General features: G+C 57.2%; 1 protein-coding gene across 1 annotated transcript; it reads left to right on the top strand.

The window, feature by feature from the left end:
• Window positions 1-567: 567 nt before the first annotated feature.
• Window positions 568-17,169, top strand: PTTG1IP (PTTG1 interacting protein). The gene is made up of 6 exons (XM_024120272.3): window positions 568-762; window positions 8,244-8,296; window positions 10,130-10,238; window positions 13,832-14,006; window positions 14,809-14,855; window positions 16,624-17,169. The coding sequence occupies exons 1-6, from the start codon at window positions 663-665 to the stop codon at window positions 16,668-16,670; spliced, it is 531 nt and encodes a 176-aa protein (XP_023976040.1). The 5' UTR covers window positions 568-662; the 3' UTR covers window positions 16,671-17,169.
• The last annotated feature ends 810 nt before the right edge of the window (window positions 17,170-17,979 follow it).

Genomic DNA, 17,979 nt, shown 5'->3' with positions numbered 1-17,979 from the left:
AGCGGCTGGGCCCGTGAGCCATGGCCGCTGAGCCTGCGCGTCCGGAGCCTGTGCTCCGCAACGGGAGAGACCACAACAGAGGAAGGCCCGCATACCACCAAAAAAAAAAAAAGAAAGCAACTGGACGCTCGAAGTCTATGTTTTTATCATTCCATGACGCCAGCCGTCAGGGGCCGGGGTCCAGCAGACCTCCCAGGAGCCGGCCGCCGCCCGCCCGCTCCCTCCCCGCGGCCCGAGCCCCGACTCGGGGGAAGTGACCTCCGGGGCGAAGGTCATCCGGGCGGGGTTCAGGGCCCAGCGTGCTGGCTCTGCGAGGCCCGCGGGACCAACCCAGAAAGCAAACTCTCCCCTCCACTCCCTGAGCGCTCCTCCACCCCTTTAGGGTCAAGGTCGCGCAGCGCCCCTCCCAGCCGCGCAAGCGCACTGAGCCTCAGCGGCCCCCCGCAGCTCGCCGCCGTCCCGCCGCGCAGGCGCACTGATCCGCGCGCCGGGAGGCGGGACCGCGAGCGGCGAGGGGCGGGCCCCTGTTCCGCACTGGCCCGTCCGCCGCCCCGCCCACCTCCGGCGCGCGGCCCTTCCGGGCGGAGGCGCCTGGCCGGGGTCCGAGGTGTGGCGCGTCCGGCAGACGAGGAAGACGACCGACCGGCGGGGCCGAGGCCACCATGGCGTCCGGCAGTGTCCGCGGGCCGACTCCGCGCTGGGCACTGGCCCTCGGCGGCGCCGCGCTGTTCCTGCTGCTGCTCCCGGCGGCCGCCGCGCAGGGTGAGGGCAGCCGGCGGGCTCGGGGGCTGGGGGGCCGGGTGGTGCGGGGCGGGGTCGCGGCGGAGGTGGGGGGCGGGGGGGCGCGGTGTCGGGGCCAAGGGGGGCGGAGGGCCGGGGGTCGCAGCCGCTCTGGGTCGCTGCTCCGGGCCCGCGCGGTCTGCGGCCGGGGGACTACCCGAGTGTCGGTCCGCAGCGCGGCCGCCGCGCAGGGTGACGGCAGCCGGCGGGCTCGGGGGCTGGGGGGCCGGGTGGTGCGGGGCGGGGTCGCGGCGGAGGTGGGGGGCGGGGGGGCGCGGTGTCGGGGTCAAGGGGGGCGGAGGGCCGGGGGTCGCAGCCGCTCTGGGTCGCTGCTCCGGGCCCGCGCGGTCTGCGGCCGGGGGACTACCCGAGTGTCGGTCCGCAGCCTGGGGCGGCGGGGCTCGGGGACGGCGGCGGGCCGGCCCTTTGTCCTGGCTCAGCATGTGGGGTGGTCCGGGACCGCGGCGTCGGCCTGGCCGAGCGCTGCGGCGCCACGACCCTCGGAAAGAGCCGTCTCGGGTGTGGACTCGGGGTCGAAAGCAGAGCTGGGGAGCTCGCTTGTCCCACAGCGGGTCGGCGGCTGGAGTCCAGGGGCCGGGCCTTTGTGCGGGCGCGGCTGGTGTGTTGGGGGCCCTGCTCGCTTCGAGGAGGCCTGTATGCGGCCCCTACACCCGCCACCGTGCGGAGTAGGTCCCTCCGAGGAGCTCCAGGGATAGCGGCCCGTGCTTGCTGAGCCCGCCCTGCCGCTGGTTCCTGGGCTCTGCAGGCCCGCGCTGCGTGGGCAGGTGGGCGGCCTTGCTAGGCGATCCCCCCTGTTCTCAGTAACTAACTGCCTGTGCCAGGTGCCGGGCCCACGGTGGTGGCCGGCAAGTGGAGGCTACGAGGCCCTGGGGGGCCTGACCAGGAAACGGCAGTTAAGAGTCGGGGTGGTGGTGAGGGGAGTCCATGACCTAAGGGCCCAGCAGTTCCAGAAGCGCTGGTGCTGGAGGGTGGCTTCCTGTAGGTGGTCTGCAGGCTGCCGGGAATCTTGGGAGCCTTTGATCTGGCTTCTGTGTGTGGCATCCCCGCGTGGTCGCTAGTGTGGGGAATCGAGCCTCAACCGACCTGTGTCAGCCTGAGGGGCCGGGGTTTTTCTCAGCTCCAGTTAGCTGCGGCTTCGTCACCTTCTGTTTAGCACAGCAAAGCACCTTTCCTCTTTGTGACCTCATGGGGTTCCAGGGCAGGACTGCTTGAGTTTTTTCTCATCGCCTTCTAAGCGTACCTGTGTGTACGTTTGTGATATAATTCGTTAATGCAGCAGTCGAGTGGCACAGAATAGGGAACTTTCGGTCCAGATGGATTGTTCACAAATGTGGTGTGAGTGCTTTTTTACCAAACTGGGTGGCTGAGAGCCAAGAGTCCTCAGTCGCCGGAGAACCTCTCCTTGGTGGCCGCCAGGTGTGTATTGTTAAAGCGGTGTGTCAGGAAACGCCCCAGGTGTGTGTTTGACTGCCAGCTTTTCACCCCGCCCTAGCCCTGGACTTAAGGGCAGAGACCCCCGTGGGTTGGGTGGGCATGTCCTGTGACAGTTTGGGAGTGAAACTGGACTCTAACCCTAGTATTTCAGGAGAAAAGTGGCTCTTCTCCTAGCCACGCTGAGCCTGGGCTTGCTGTGAGCTATTACCGCTTGTCATGCTATAGGAATGTGACTACGCTATTTAAAAGACTTTGTTTTCCTCGCAAGGATGCTGTGTGTATTAGGAAAAATTACTCCAGAGAAACAGAACCAACGGGATATACGTAGCTATAGAGAAAGAGTTATTATGAAGGGCTGGATCACGTGACCGAGGGGCCCAGGAGCCCCACGCTCTGCCGTCTGCTTTTCCGGAGAGCTGCCTGTGCAGGCCACACCTCAAGGCCAGGCAGCAGGGAGCGGGGGGATACAGCCCAGGCTAAGCCTGAAGGCCCAAGGGCAGGGGGAGGTGGACGTCTCAGCTCTCACACAGAGAGCAGACTCCTCCTTCCTTGCCTTTCTGTTCTGTTCGGGCCCTCAGTTGGTTAGGTGATGCCCGCCCACCTTGGAGAGGGCCAGGTGCTTTCATCCGCCCACCAACTCATGCTCGTCTCTTCTGGAAACACCTTCACGGACACTACCAGAAACAGTGTTTTGGGAATTCCCTGGCAGTCCAGTGGTTAGGACTCTGCGCTTTCATTGCCGGGGGCTCGGGTTCCATCCCTGGTTGGGGAACTAAGATCCTGCAAGCTGTGCGGAAAGGCCACAAAAAAAAAAAAAAAGAAAAGAAAAAAAATCTTAAAAAAAGAAAGAAAGAAAGTGTTTTACCAGCTCTCTGGGCATCCCTTAGCCCAGTCCGGTGACAGATAAAATTAACCATCACGGGTGTGTGAATTCAGAGACCATCATACCAGTCCAAACCCAGCCATGTCTGACGTCTGTCTTCTCTACTGTGCACTTGGGTGGGGGGGAGACGTTAGGAACTGACAAGGTGTTGAAGATCTTCAGAGGGAAGTTCATTGAGTTAAAGAAGTTTCATGGGCTTTGGACCCCACTTTAATTGTGTGTGGGGTCAGACTCCACCCCAGAGTTTCATCTTTACATCTAGAGGGAAGGCAGCCCCTAAAGGGACCTCAGTCTTGTCCTAAACAGAGGGATCCAGAGGAGCTGGTGGTGGCCAGGGTAGCTGGGGGCGGGGGCTCGTTACAGTGGTCCTGCTGCTGAGAACTGGGGCTTCCAGGCAGGCTGTGGGGCACTGGGGGTGTGCGTGGGTCCAAGCCTTTGCCCTCTCTGCCCTCCTCACTCCGCCTTTTCTGCTGAGGCGGTAGGACAGCCGGGACTTTTTGTCTAGGTAAACTTTCTGCCTCGTTTCTCACATGAAATTGACAGCACGGGCACTCTCTGTGCCCTCGCACCGTGCAGCATGGCCATGGTGCCCGGTTCTGGGGCTTTTCCACTGCTGAGGGCACTGCCGACTGCAGCCCTCTGGCCCGTTGTGTTCCACGGTAAATATACTTCCTCATTTCCTTGTCTTTTAAAAACATACCTCTTTACACACACTAGTGTGTGTCCTTTTGTGCTTAAGCAGTGACTCACCCGAAACTTTAGGAAGGAACTCAAATGTATCATGGGTTAGTGTGTCCTGAGAACCTTTTTTTGTTTTTTTTTTAACTGAGTTTCCGTGGTCCTGCTGCTGAGAACTGGGGCTTCCAGGCAGGCTGCGGGGCACTGGGGGTGTGCGTGGGTCCAAGCCTTTGCCCTCTCTGCCCTCCTCACTCCGCCTTTTCTGCTGAGGCGGTAGGACAGCCGGGACTTTTTGTCTAGGTAAACTTTCTGCCTCGTTTCTCACATGAAATTGACAGCACGGGCACTCTCTGTGCCCTCGCACCGTGCAGCATGGCCATGGTGCCCGGTTCTGGGGCTTTTCCACTGCTGAGGGCACTGCCGACTGCAGCCCTCTGGCCCGTTGTGTTCCACGGTAAATATACTTCCTCATTTCCTTGTCTTTTAAAAACATACCTCTTTACACACACTAGTGTGTGTCCTTTTGTGCTTAAGCAGTGACTCACCCGAAACTTTAGGAAGGAACTCAAATGTATCATGGGTTAGTGTGTCCTGAGAACCTTTTTTTGTTTTTTTTTAACTGAGTTTCCCAAGAGCATGAGACTTAAGGTTCTCTAGTCATTGGTAAGGAGAGTCCAAGCTGAAGAGTCCTGGCCACGGGCCTTCCGAAGTCAGAACAGTGACATTCAGCGTTAGACCTCGGAAACGCAGGCCAGATGTTTACATGTCTCTGGCTCTCAGCACAGAGTTTTCTGTTTCTGGGATGAGATAAGATGCAGTGAGTGACTGCTGACGCCCAGTCTCTGAAGCAGCTGCAAATGGTTAACGTATTTCCCTGTCTCATTTCGCAAAACACCCTGGTGTTTTCAAGGGCGAGGAGGGAACGACCTTTTCTCGGCTCTGAACTGACTTTGGGAGGGCTGTTTAACATTGGCGTTTCTGGGTTGAGAACCTGCCCGGTTCCGGGTCATGCTGGGAGCAGGAGGAGGGCGAGCCCGTCTCCTTGGCCCTTCCCCTCCCGGGCCTCTCTGTTGACTCATCTGGCCTGTGACCCAGAGACGCCAGGGTGGACGGGTTTATGGTGTGTATCTTGGAGCCGAGGTCTGTTAATTCACGCAAGACCAGTTATCACACAGACTTAAATTGGAGATGCCTGAGAAAAAACTCCCATGCTTCATCACCTGCTCCCTGGGGCCTCTCTTACAGTGCTTCAGAAGGACTCGAGAGTGGGTGTGGTGGGCGTCGTGCAGGTCCCCACCCTACCTCCCTGCCCAGCGCTTTAGCAGAAAAAGTTGAAGGAATAAATGGTACAATGAACTCCTGAGTCCCTTTCTGTTCTTACAGCCTTTGCCATATTTGCTTTGCTGCTCCTTGTCTGTATCTGCTTGTTTCTGTTTCTTTTGGCTGTGCCTGGCGGCTTGTGGGATCTTCCTTCCCTGACCAGGGATTGAACCCGGGCCACCGCAGTGAAAGCGCTGAGTCTTAATCAGTGGACCACCAGGGAAGTCGCTGCCTGTTACTGTTGTCACCAAACCGTTTGAGAGCAAGTTGTGATGTGGCCATTTACCCTAAATTCGCCAGGGTGTATCTCCTAAGAAGGACGTAGCCAGGACGTGACGGTCAAGTCTGCACAGTGAGCATGGGTACAATCCTGGCCCCTTGATCTAACACACGACTGTACACGCAGATCACCAGTTACCTCAGTAGCGTTCTCGGTCCTCTGACCCCGGCTGGCGTGTTGCTTTTAGGTGTCATGTCTCTCAACCTCTGTTCGCCTGGAATAGCTCCTCAGCCTGTCCTTGTGTTCAGAGGCCCCTCTGTGGTCCTGTCTGGTTTCCTCTGATTTGACTCGGGTGCATCTGGGGAGGATTCAGCCACTGGGTGACTGTCCTTCCTGCACCCCTCAGAGGCACCTGCTGTCACTTTGTGCCGTTGTCTTGTCACAGGTTGTCTTGGTGATATCTCCGATCACTTTTCAGGTGCCATTTTCTATTCACGAGTATAATTAAACGGGCGGGGGGGTGCTCTGAGACCGTGCATGACGCCTTGTCCCTCCGCAGACGGCGCAGTGGTCTCGGTGTCCCTGTGTGCTGTGACGGAGACCCTTGGCTAGTTGTCCTTCTCTGTGTTTATCCTGTGTCCGTGTGAAATCATGGGCGTTCAGGAGGTGAGAGTCCGTTACCGTCATTCACTCTGATGTTAAGCTGTGCCACTTTGGCAAGGAGGACCCCCTCCGCGCTGGCTTCTGGGTGATTGTGCCACTTTCTGGCTCAGCAAGCTGTCCAAGGCTGGCGTTGTCCTTTCTCTGCCCCGGTTCTGGCGTTGTCGTTCTGCCTGTTTCCTTTTAGTGGGGACAGTGGCTGGAGACCAGAGACCTGGCAACGTGTATGCCGTCCTCTCTCAGCCCGTTGGTGGACAGGACTAGGAATCCGGCTTGTGAGTGAAACCGTCCTCGGGGCTGTTCCCTCCTGCCGGTCCGCAGGGCCCCGGGGCCCCTCTCGGCAGTGCCCTGAGAAGTGGAGGTATTTCGGGGGCCGCCAACTGGCTCTGCCTTCCTGGGGCTGAGGGAGTAAAGCAGTTTAGGATCAGTTTGAACACAAGCCGAGCAGCACGCTACTAGAGGCTCTGAGGAGGGTGCTAGTTAATAACGACTGCCGTAGAATGGTATGTTGTGACACTAGAGTGAGTTTTCGTTTCAAATAAAAGAGGATTTTGGTTTTTAAAAATGGAACGTAGAGACTGTTGAGCAGAAGAACTCTCCAACTATTTCAAAGCAGCAGTTTTACTGTGTGAGTCCTGCTCAGCAGACATGAACACAATTGTACCTTCAAGCTAAAGCTCTTTCCCTACATGTTGTTAGGAAATCTTGGAACGTACAGGGGAGTTGAGAGAGCTGGGCAGTGAGCACCCCGCTCCCCCCCCCCCCCCCGCCAGGTCCGTCACGTTTGAAGTTACAGCCGTGCACGCGCCCCGCAGCTCCTCCCCGTACGCGTCATCGCTGAGAGCTCAGCCTTCGTCTCCTCCTCTTGAGAGTGGTTTTACCTACAGGGACATACGGGAATCCGACGTGTGCCATCAGTGAGTTGCACCTGTGAGACCCTGACCTCCTACAGGCCTCAGAACGGGCCTCTCCAGGAGGTTGGGGCCCCACCCAGCCCATCCCCCCCCCCCCCCCCGCCGCCCCCGAAGATGAGTCTCACCCATCCCCGAGCCCTGCGCTGCGGGCCTTCGCGGGAGGCTTTCCCCAGGCCACGTCATTTGTAGAGTCACCGTGTGTGGCGTAGACGGCGCCCTTCTTTTTAGGGCTGGAGTGCCCCACGGTAGGACTGGACCAGTTTCCCTGTCCATCCTCCAACGGCCTCTGTCCCCTTGCCCCTTGGGTGCAGCGTGTTAGGAGGAGGTGGTCCCGGGAGGGTCGGGTCCTCCATCCAGGCAGGAGGAGCAGGCCGCGCAGAGGCCCTGGCCAGGGAGCCACCTGGCAGCTCTCAGGACCAGTGGGGAGGCCGAGGGGCGTGCGGGGCGCCTGGACATCTGGGCCATTTTCATCCCTCGGCTGTTCCTGTACGTAAAGTTGCCATCAGCCCCCCTGTGCAGGTCTCCCTGTGCAGGTGTCCCTGTGCACGTGTGTTCTGGTTTGTCTTGGGTACGAGACTGAGAGGGGACTTGCCACATCTCGGAGGAGCACGTGTTTGTTTTCGAGCCGCTGAGCCTCCGTCCTCACCACCATTAGCACCGTCAGTCTTTGTGATGCAGCCGTTCTGGTGGGTGTGAAGTGGGGCCTGACTGCGATTCTCACGTGCCTTTCCTGGTGGCTGATGGGATGTGCTCGGGCCTCTTCCAAGTGTGTGCGTGTCTTAAGGGGCGGCGTGGGGTGAAGAGCAGCTGCTTGGTGGTGGATTGGAATCCTTTGTTCGTACACCAGCTCTTCACTTCTGCTTAGCTTGCGTTCCAGAGATGTCAGCTGCTCGGGCTTTGAGCCCTTCCCGGAGCAGCTGTGCAGTGAAGAGTGCCCGGGGGTGCAGGGGGTGCAGGGGGTGCCCCGCAGGGTTGGGACCGGCGAGGGGGCCGCGGCCTGGCTTGAGTCTGGCCTGGCATCGCCGTGGCCTGTGGTTCCAGGGTGTCTGCTGACGAGCCGGTCAGTGGTGCGTGACCAGGCAGGTGAGACGCAGGCGGCCGGCCCTGCCGGGCGGCACCGTCTTCTCTCCCAGGAGCGCGCCCTGGGGTCAGGACCACTTGTGTGCTGCTTGCGCGACCTCCCAGGGCCCTGCCTGTAGAGGCTCAGTCTGTGCGCCGTGAAGGCTTGGCGCGGGAGGGGCCGTCCGTCTCCGGGGTCTGAGCGCCACCTGCCCTACCCCTCCCCGCATCGACGCCGCAGGATTCTCAGTGGTGTTTGCTCTTTCCCCTGCAGGTTGTTCTCAGAACACCAACAGAACCTGTGAAGAGTGTCTGAGGAACGTCTCTGTAAGTAGCACAGGGTCAGCCAGCACGTGGTCCAGAAGCAGACCCACTGTCTCTGACTATAGGGCCACTTGTGTGTGTTCCGGGTTCTGTGGTCTGGGCTTTGTGGAGGTATTTTTCATGACGGCTCTTAACAGCCTTTCTCAGGCATATTAAACCGTCTCGTGAAAGCTGCACACACCACTTGAGTGTTGTTCACATGCTACTTGGACTCCTGAAATAAAACACGTAAGTTTCACACAGCCCGGAACTTGTGTGAGCCCCCGGGGCCCGCAGGCGTGAGCAGAGGTGCCCAGCAGCAGGGTGGGGGCCAGGGAGGCGGGAGCACGCTTAGCCCCTCGTCTGCGACTGTTGACCTGTGCCCAGGGCTTTCCCGCGGGGCTCACTCCACCTTGGAGGCCTCTTGTCTCACAGACGGGCCCCGAGACGCGGCGGGTGTGCTCGGAGCCCTCCCGGCCCCCGCTGGGCTCACGCAATGCTGAGGGGGCCTCGAGCTGGAGTGCCCATGCTTGCCCTCCTTGTGTGGGGTTGGGGGGCGCCCAGACCACAGCAGGGTGCACACCTCCTCTGAAGGCCTGACCCCCACTCTGAACCCAGACAGGTGAGGTCAGAAGTGCAGATGAAAGCCAGGGCCGGGGTAGACCCCGCCGCGTGCAAATCCTTAATGCACACGGGCTTCCGGAAGGATCTGCTGGCGCCCCCGCGTTGTTCACCACGTGCGTGTACCTCATTAATCAAAAAAACGAGAGTGACAAACAGCCACGACACCACCGCAAAGAGAACTTATCCTCCTTGTGAGCTCACATGGCTTTCGGTAAAACTGTCATGTAAAAACAGAAAATTAGGTGTTTAAAACTTGAGCTGTTTGAAAATGGTGGATTTCCCAGAAATTGTTAAGCCAGGAAAGAACCACTGAAATGGAAGGTATTCTGAAATGGCCAAAATGAAGAGGGCCTCCCTGCTGTTTGTCATTTTGAACACAAGACACCAAAGTGGACACTGTGTCAGTGGCCCTGGGACCCCAGGTTTCACTAAAACTTTTTTTTTTGTAATAGATTTTCACCCTAACTTGGGACCAAAACATACCATGACTTTCCATCCTGTTAAAACCTCAAAGAAAAAAAAAACTTAGTAACATCTTTACCTTCAAGCTTGAAAATATCCTGAACGTCCTGACCTGGGCGGGTTGTTAGGTTGACCCAAGCCTCACACCTGTGCCAGGGCCTGCCCGACTCCGGGCCCCTCGGCTGGTGTGCTGGCCAGGTCTCTGCCGTGCGTTCCAGGGACTTGGGCACACCTGCCAGGTTTTCTCCAGCTCTGCGGTTCTGGACAGATGCCCTTGCGCTTTAGTTGCATCATCTTTAAGACAGCCAGCAGTAAGACAGACTGCTTGGTTCAGTCCTAGAGATCAAATTAGGATCTTTACAGGGTGTTGACCATGGGCGGAGGCCACTCCAGCCATGCCCGGCTCGGTCCCTCCTGCAGGGGGACGTGGAGAAGGGCACAGAGGCCTGCCTTCCTGCAGGCGGCTAACGCCTGGCTGCTCTGGGTGTTAGAAAGTGGTGCCTCGGAAGGGAGGGGAGCATCCGGGCGGGAGGAGCAGGCCATGCAGAGGCCCCGGGCGGGGACCAGCAAGGAGGCCGCGAGGCAGGCAGGGCGCCTGGTGGAAGAGGTTTGGGTGAGGAGGGCCTTGGTGGGTTGGCGGCGTTGAGCCAGTGTTGGGAAGGGGGCCGAGGGGGAACAGCAGTGCGGCGGGCGCGGCTGGTGCAGCTCGGACCCTGGCCCGTCTGCCCTTCAGCATTTACGCGTCTGATGCCCTGTCATCGCCTCTTGCAGTGTCTTTGGTGCAACACTGACAAGGCGTGCTTGGACTACCCGGTGACCAAAATCCTGCCGCCCAGCTCTCTCTGCAAGCTGAGCTCTGCACGCTGGGGCGTGTGCTGGGGTAAGTCGCTGTTCTCATTGGCTTCTTGCAAAACCGGTGCCGTTTTGAAAATTCTGGTTGGCTCAGTTCATGTAAGCTGCCAGAAGTGGGGAGGTGGGGGAGGACGGTGAGAGCGGTGGCGTCTGGGAACGTGGCCAGCCCGGGTCTGGAGGCTGCCCTGAAGGCCACGGCCTTGGCTCTGCTCTGCAGGCATCTCCCCACGTCCCGGGGCCATGCGGGTGGCCTGTCAGCAACTGTCTCGGTGCTCTTTCTCCAAGGGAAGCGATCCCTAGGTGAGACCCAGGTTGTTTCCTGGGTGGCCTTTTAAGTTGGTTCGTGGTGTGTGTTGCCACATGGAGCTCATTTTTATGAGCTGGGCTTATTAATCCTTTCCTTCATGGCTTCAGCTTTGGGGCCATCGGGAGGCCGCCTGGCTCCAGGTCATAGGAGCCAGTGCTCTCGCAGAGAATTGTGATGATCTGTTTTATCTGTCTTTTTTCTAATTGATGTCCATCTCAGAATCTGTCAGCCTCCATCTGAAATGACTCACTTCTGATTTCACCAGCTGAAACCCAGGGAACCCAGAAGTTTGTGGGAGCGTGTGTGTATGGGTGCGTGTACATGTGCAGACACACCCGTCACGTCCTTCCAGCTGGCCGCTCCCTCTGCTGCCCCCACTCCAGAAAGGCTCCTTGGGCCACACGGCCATCTGCTTCCATGTTAGCGGCCGCCTCCTCCGTGGAACCTTCCCTCCCGGTCTGTTCACAGAGACGGCTCCCGCACCAGGGAACCAACCATTGGCATCTGGGACCTTAACTTGTTAAAATGCTTCTAAACTGAAGCATGACTCTAACACAGTGCACACGTGAGCCCTCGCTCCCTCTCTCCGGGCCCTGGACTCCAGAGGACACGCACACGTACACACATGCAAGTACAGACACATGCGTGCACACGTGCGTGTACACTTGTGCATATACAAATGCCCGTGTACTCAGTGAATTTTCACATGAGTCTCTCTTCAGGTTATCGCCACTCAGCAAAACACACAGACCACGTCCAGCGCTCGCCTGTCCCTCAGGACACTGTGGGCGACCGCTGCGGTGCACTGGTGGACACCGGGCTGTGTGCGGGCTGCCGTGTGCTCCCGCGTGGGCTGGACACAGACGCCCACCCGCCCTGGGCATGCGCTTAGGAGCAGACTGCTGACTGGTACCCCCTTCATGTCTAGCCTGAGTCGGTCGGCCACACGTTTCTCAAGAGTGGCTGCCCCAGTTGATGCCGCTCCAGGCAGCATGGGGGCACACGGGCTCACGGGGGGTGAGCAGGGCCGCTGGGGGGCAGACTTTGTAGTAACAGGAGGGTGCGGTGCCCCCGGTTCCTGAGAGAAGGTGTGTTGGCCTTGTCGGGTTTATTCCTCGGGCCTGCAGGGAGCTGGGACCTCATCCGCGGGAGCCGAGCGGGTGGGGCCTGGCGGTCAGGCCACTGGAGACCCTCTTGGTCCACCCAGTCAGGGCAGCACCTCCCGCTAACTCAGCCCTGTGCCACAGGTGCTTTTATTCTTACAAGTAACTGTAGAATCATCTTAACCAGTTCTAGGCAAAATTGGGGTTGTGATTGTAACGACCTTAAATATACGTTCAGGGGACTTCCATGGTGGTTCAGTGGTTAAGACTCTGCTTCCACTGCAGGGGACCTGGGTTCGATCCCTGGTCGGGGAACTAAGATCCACATGCTGCATAGCTCAGCCAAAAAACAAACAAACAAACAAAAATACACACACACACACACACACACACGTTCAGTTGGAGAACAGCAAGATCTGTACCGTTTGAACCCTCGTCTGGGAACGGGTGTCTCTCTCCATTCAGGTCTAGTACGTCCTAGAGTAGATTTCTCAGAAAGAAGCCCATAGTTTTGTTTCCTATCATGGTGGGATTTCTGTTTCTGTTTTATAACTGGGTTTAGCTGCTAATCAGAAAAGCTCTTGTGGGGGTAGGTGTATTTTAGAGCCAGCTGTCTGACCGGTCTCATGGGTTTTTTTGTTTGTTTGTTTTTAAAATTTTATTTATTTTGGTGGCACTGGGTCTTAGTTGTGGCAGGTGGGCTCCTTAGTTGTGGCTCACTGGTTCCTTAGTTGTGGCACACGGGCTCCTTAGTTGTGGCTCGCAGGCTCCGTAGTTGTGGCATGCAGACTCTTAGTTGCAGCATGTGGGATCTAGTTCCCTGACCAGGAATCAAACCCACATCCCCTGCATTGGGAGGCGGATTCTTAACCACTGCGCCACCAGGAAAGTCCCTCGCCGGTTTTTAAAGTTGATTGTTCTCGGGACTTCCCTGGTGGTACAGTGGTTAAGAATCCACTTGCCAACACAGGGGACACGGGTTCAATCCCTGGTCCGGCAAGATCCCACAGGCAGTGGAGCAGCTAACCCTGTGCACCACAACTACTGAGCCTGTGCTCCACAACTACTGAAGCCCACGCACCTAGATCTCACGCTCCACGATAAAGAGAAGCCACCACAATGAGAAGCCCACGCACAGCAATGAAGAGTAGCCCCTGCTCGCCGCAACTAGAGAAAGTCCACGTGTAGCGACAAAGACCCAATGCAGCCAAAAATAAATAAATAAAATAAATTTATTTTAAAAAATAAAAGTTGATTGTTCTTGAGCTCTCTAGTCAAAAAATTATGCCACCTGCTTGTGGCGGTCTCCTGTTACTACTGTATCTTGCAATTCTGGCACTTCCAGAACAGTTCAGAGGAGGAAAAACCACATGGTTCAAAGCTCAGAAGGCAGGGCGAGTGCTGTCACACTGGCAGCCTGAGGGGGGACTGGGGGCACCGGGGCACTGGTGTCTCCCTCCCCTACCCGACCCGCGGAAGAAATCTCACCTTCCAGACCCCAGCCCACCCCACCTCCCCGCAACCAAGAAACCAGTGGCACCTGAGCTTACGAGCTCTGTGCGGCAGGAGGCCGCCCTGTGATGGTCGCACCGCTGTCCAGGGTGGGGCTGTGCTCACTGGAAGGTGTCAGCCTGTGCTGTGATGCTCTCTGGCTTGAATGGAGTGGAAAAGTACCGACTGACTGGTTTTAATTTGTAAATCCTCAAGAGAAGTTGGAAAGAAGTGCGACTTGTTCCGAATGTGTTTGGTCTGGACAGGAAATCACAGTCACCGTTTTCCAGCCCCTGGGCGTTGGCCTTGGCCTGGGCCGCGGCTCCAGCTGGTGCTCTGCCCGCTCGGGCACACGTGTGTCCTGTTGGCAGCAGATGGGAGGCTCTGGGCTTTGACTTAGATAATCACGGAAGCCGCGTCGGGCTTAGCATCCGATTCCGTGAGATCGAGTTTCAAGTGTCCTAGCATCTGAGTGCACTGCGGAGCTTCTCTTTCTTCCTGGTTTTGTTAACTTTTCTCAGGTTGGAAACAGCCTTTCAGCATCAGCTGATGAGAAAAGCTACCTGTTGCTTCAGGTTGATGGAAATGGTGACTAACTCACAGAAGCAGGCTGGAGGAAGGCGGGGGTGTCCTCGTCCGTCTGTCCGTCCGTCCCCCACCCCAGCCGAGGAGGGGGCGTGGCCGTGAGCCAGCCCTGACTCTGCGCCTTTGCACTGGCAGTGAACTTCGAGGCCCTGATCATCGCCCTGTCGGCGCTTGGGGGCGCCCTGCTCCTGGGCGTGGCCTGCTGCTGCGGCTGCTGCTGCTGCGGGAGGAGGCGGAGCCGGCGGCCCGACAAGAGCGAGGAGAGGGCTGCTCGGGAGCGAGAGGAGCGCCGGGTCCGCCAGGAGGAGCGGTGAGGCCCCGCGACCCGGCGGCGGTTACTCGGTCCCAGCTTTCTCCACGTGGAAAAGTCAGGACCGTGTCGGGCGTCCGAGGGGGCTTCTCGGTGGTGGCGTGGAGGGTGGAAAGCCGCGTGGCAGGGACCTCCCGGGCTTCGGGGCTGGGCCGGCGAGGCCTCTGGAGGCCCGTCCGGTGCTGAGCCCGCGGGGGCTCAGCAGGAGGAAGGCTTCTGCCTGGGGTCACCTGTGTGTGCGAGGCCACACCGGGCCTTTCGTGTGACTAGTGCTCTGGTGACCGTGCGTCCCAGGTTCCGGAGCCCTTTGGCGTGTGCGCGGTGGGGCTGGGGGGCTTGTCAGCCCGCAGCTGCTGGAGCTGAGGCTCCTGCGAGATCCTAACCATCTTCGGAACCAAGCGTAAGGTGTTCGCTGATTGGTTCGTTTTCGTACGAAAAAAATGTTTTCAATCACAGTACAGGGTATTGGAATTGCTTTTCTTGAAATGAAGGGGTCCGTGCACAGCACCCTGCCCGTCCCGGTGGGAGCGTGGCCGTGGCCACGTCGGAGACGCCACCACCCACCCGGCTCTGGCTCCCGGAGGCCACAAGGGAGTGAAAGGCACAGCTGTTGGAATTACACTGTGGGGACTTCCCTGGCAGTCCAGTGGTTAGAGCTCTGCGCTTCCACTGCGGGGGCCCCGGTTTTGATCCCTGGTCAGAGAACTAAGATTCCCACAAGCCGTGCAGACACACATGCACGCGCGCGCGCGCGAAATTTACACTGTAATTTGCTGCTGAACGAGATTTCTGTGTTTTCCAGGAGAGCAGAGATGAAGTCAAGACATGATGAAATCAGAAGGAAATATGGTGAGAATCACCTGGCTCTCCATTTCCGTTGGCAGGAGCTGGCCTGGCCGTCTTGGCCGCGTCCAGCGCCCGGCAGGCTCTGCTGTAGGGTGTGGGCTGCACCAGGAGCAGCATCCTGTAAGACGAGGCCTGCGAGTGTTTCTGCCTCTGCCGGCCTTCCTGGCACCTGTTTGCTCGTGGAGTGCTGCCGCCCTTTCCCACCTTGTGGTCTTGTTTGCCCTACGGTGGGGTGAGTCCCTTACCTGCGGGGCTTTGCCCGCCTTCTCCCTTGTGCTGGAGTTGCTCCTGGCCCGCCTCCTGACCGAGTTGGCAGTAGCCACACTGAGGCCTTGGACCGCTTGTTTCCCGGGAGCTGTGTCCTGGTTCTGTTCTGGGTTTTTGTTTGGTGAGGTTTTCGGCGGGGGGACTATTTTTTTGGTGTTTGAGAGCATTGAACCTGCTCTGTGTTTAGCTGGCTCTTTACTGATTTTCAAACCACCGATATCATTGGTGTTTTCTGCTCCCTGGCACTTGGTTTCCAACGAAATTTGGAAATCATGGAAAGGAGCTTTTTGGCATCTGATTAACAATGTAAATAAAAGACAGGATGGTTGTGTGCTCGTGTGCGTGTACACACACACACACACAACATAGCACAGTTAGTGATGGGATCCTGGACCTTTGCCCGGCCTGCACGAGGCCTTTTCTGGAACAGTCACAGATTCACTGTGTTCCTATCTTGGAGCTGGTCAGTTGCCCTTTAATTGCACTGATAGAATTATCTTGTGCCCTTTGTGTAAAGCTGGCCTGGACTTTGGAAGGAAGCTTCAGCTGTGGGGAACCTTCGAGCTCCTGGTGGGAGGGGGAGGGAGGTGCTTGGCCCTATTAACACCAAATGTACCGCAGACGAAACCATCTCTTGACTTGAGAAGGCCTTTGGTTTCTTTATCACAAAGCAGTTTATGTCTGTTTTTCCCTCTAAAGTAGAAGTTGAGCCAGGAGCTAGGGGTTTTGGGGTTTTGTTTTTTTTTTTTCCCAACAGGGCCTTAACAAGACTGCTCGTATTTGGTATTTGGCACATGATAGTTTTTTACCCAAAACCAGCTGTGTGCTCTGCCCCCCCCCCCCCCCAAGGCTGAGCTCTTCCCCGCCCAGGCTGAGCTCGCCCTGTTCCTCTGACAGAGGGCATTTCCCCCTTTGCCCTTACCTTTCCCCCTTGTCCCCCACCCCCCAAACCCCTGTGGTAAGTAGACTTGTTGCAGTGGCTCCGGATCGTTGCGTGTATAGTCCAGATGTTTAAAGAGGGGAGAGGGTGTGTTTCCACGATGCAGAGAGAAAACTCCGAGTCTTTGGGTACTTAGCTCCTTCACAGGTAAACTGACGGTCACCTTCTTTGTGTGGCCTTAATTCTGAAAATTAATCAGCATTTATAAGAATATCTAAAGTAAGGTGGTTTGGTTTTGTTTTCTTCGGTATAATTTAGCGAACCACCGAGGGAAGAAACGGTGGCTTTAAATTTCTTATTTCTCTTTGAGAGAATCAGCAAACAAGTCTATTTCTTAGGATCTGTGTTTCTTAGAAATATTGCTTCCAATAAATTCCACTTCAGTTTTAAAGTCACCTGTGGTGTGACTTTCACGAAAAGGTTAAGGGTAGTGTTTGAACCTGCTTAGCATACCCATCTTCCTTTGGCCTCAGTAAATCTCCGTATAAGACACCACGGGTTGCTTTCTGACCCTCGTGTCCTGTTGGCTGAGTGCATTTCTAATCAGGCCCGTTTTGTTTTCAGGTTTGTTTAGAGAAGAAAACCCGTATGCTAGATTCGAGAACAACTGAGATGCACTTCGTGGCACGGCGAGCGGTCTCCACGCCTTTCCTCGGGCTGTGGGTCAGCAGGGACCCGCTGACCCGTCCGCCTCTGACCCTGGGGAGGGAAGCTGCCCTCCAGGCCCAGGCCTGGGAGCTTCTGTTCCCTCTTCTCTGATTTCTGTATTTAGTCACTTGAGACATTAAGACTGTCAGGGCTTTTCTGTTGTTCATTTGGGGAGGAAGCTGCACATGCCAGGCCTCTGCTCCGTCTGCGAGCCAGTGCAGACCGTCTCCCTGCGTCAGGGCCCGCGCAGGAAGTGGGCCATCTGCAGTCCCTCTTGGGGCCACCCCCCAGCCCCTGTCATTTCCCCAGAAGAGCACAGGCGACTTGCCGTTGACATCGGGGTACAGGACACAGTCCGACTAGGGTTTGCTTTCTGACCTTGACTATACCGAATAGCATTGAGCGGTAGTTAAACTCACCTTACGTCTTTTTTTTTTTTTTTTTTTTTTAAATCTTGGATTTTATTCTTCTGCAGTCCCTCTTGGGGCCACCCCCCAGCCCCTGTCATTTCCCCAGAAGAGCACAGGCGACTTGCCGTTGACATCGGGGTACAGGACACAGTCCGACTAGGGTTTGCTTTCTGACCTTGACTATACCGAATAGCATTGAGCGGTAGTTAAACTCACCTTACGTCTTTTTTTTTTTTTTTTTTTTTTTTAAATCTTGGATTTTATTCTCCCACCTAAAAGATTCCACCAAAAAGCTTTCCTGTCAAAGTTCAGGCCACTTATGGGATGATTTTTTAGTCTGTCTCTTTACTGGAACATCAAGATATTTTTCCAATAAAAGTTTGAATTATAAAACCTCTCTGAAGGGCAGTAGTCGGTCAGGTGCTGGTGTGTGGGTGGCGGGGGGCGTGTCTAAGAGGCTCCGCCTGCCTTCTTGCCCGCCCCGTTGACCACAGGCCTCAGGCCCCAGGGGCGGAGTCTTCTGAATCAGACCTTCCCTGCCGTCTGCGATGGTCACCTAGGGCTCTTGGGTGACCGCAGGTCCGCCCTCGGCAGGCAGGGGCCTGCACTGGCCAGGCTCCGCGGGGCCGCTGATGGGATCTCCACGCACGACAGACGCTGGCGGTTGTCCTGCTTGGCCGACACCCTGAGCTCCCGGCCTGCTCCTTTGTCTCAGCCGTGTTCTGGGAACTTCCTTCGGTGGCCACACGTGGTGGTTCCTTTTCTTCCAGATCAAGACGCATGACTGCAGTAAATGGTCTGAGCGCTTCCTGGCAGGGACAGCAGACCGTGGAGTCACCGTGAACAGCCTTTCTCAAATCTG

The sequence above is a fragment of the Physeter macrocephalus genome, unplaced genomic scaffold (assembly GCF_002837175.3).
Source record: "Physeter macrocephalus isolate SW-GA unplaced genomic scaffold, ASM283717v5 random_936, whole genome shotgun sequence".
In the NCBI taxonomy this organism is placed as follows: Eukaryota; Metazoa; Chordata; class Mammalia; order Artiodactyla; family Physeteridae; genus Physeter; species Physeter macrocephalus.
Note: the sequence above shows the minus strand (reverse complement) of the source record. Positions and strands in the feature narration are given on the sequence as shown.

Coding starts and splice junctions, on each gene's coding strand:
- PTTG1IP (XM_024120272.3), top strand. CDS start 663: ATGGCGTCCGGCAGTGTCCGCGGGCCGACTCCGCGCTGGGCACTGGCC. Junction 8,297..10,129: donor AGTGTCTGAGGAACGTCTCT/GTAAGTAGCACA, acceptor CGCCTCTTGCAG/TGTCTTTGGTGCAACACTGA. Junction 14,007..14,808: donor CGGGTCCGCCAGGAGGAGCG/GTGAGGCCCCGC, acceptor TGTGTTTTCCAG/GAGAGCAGAGATGAAGTCAA.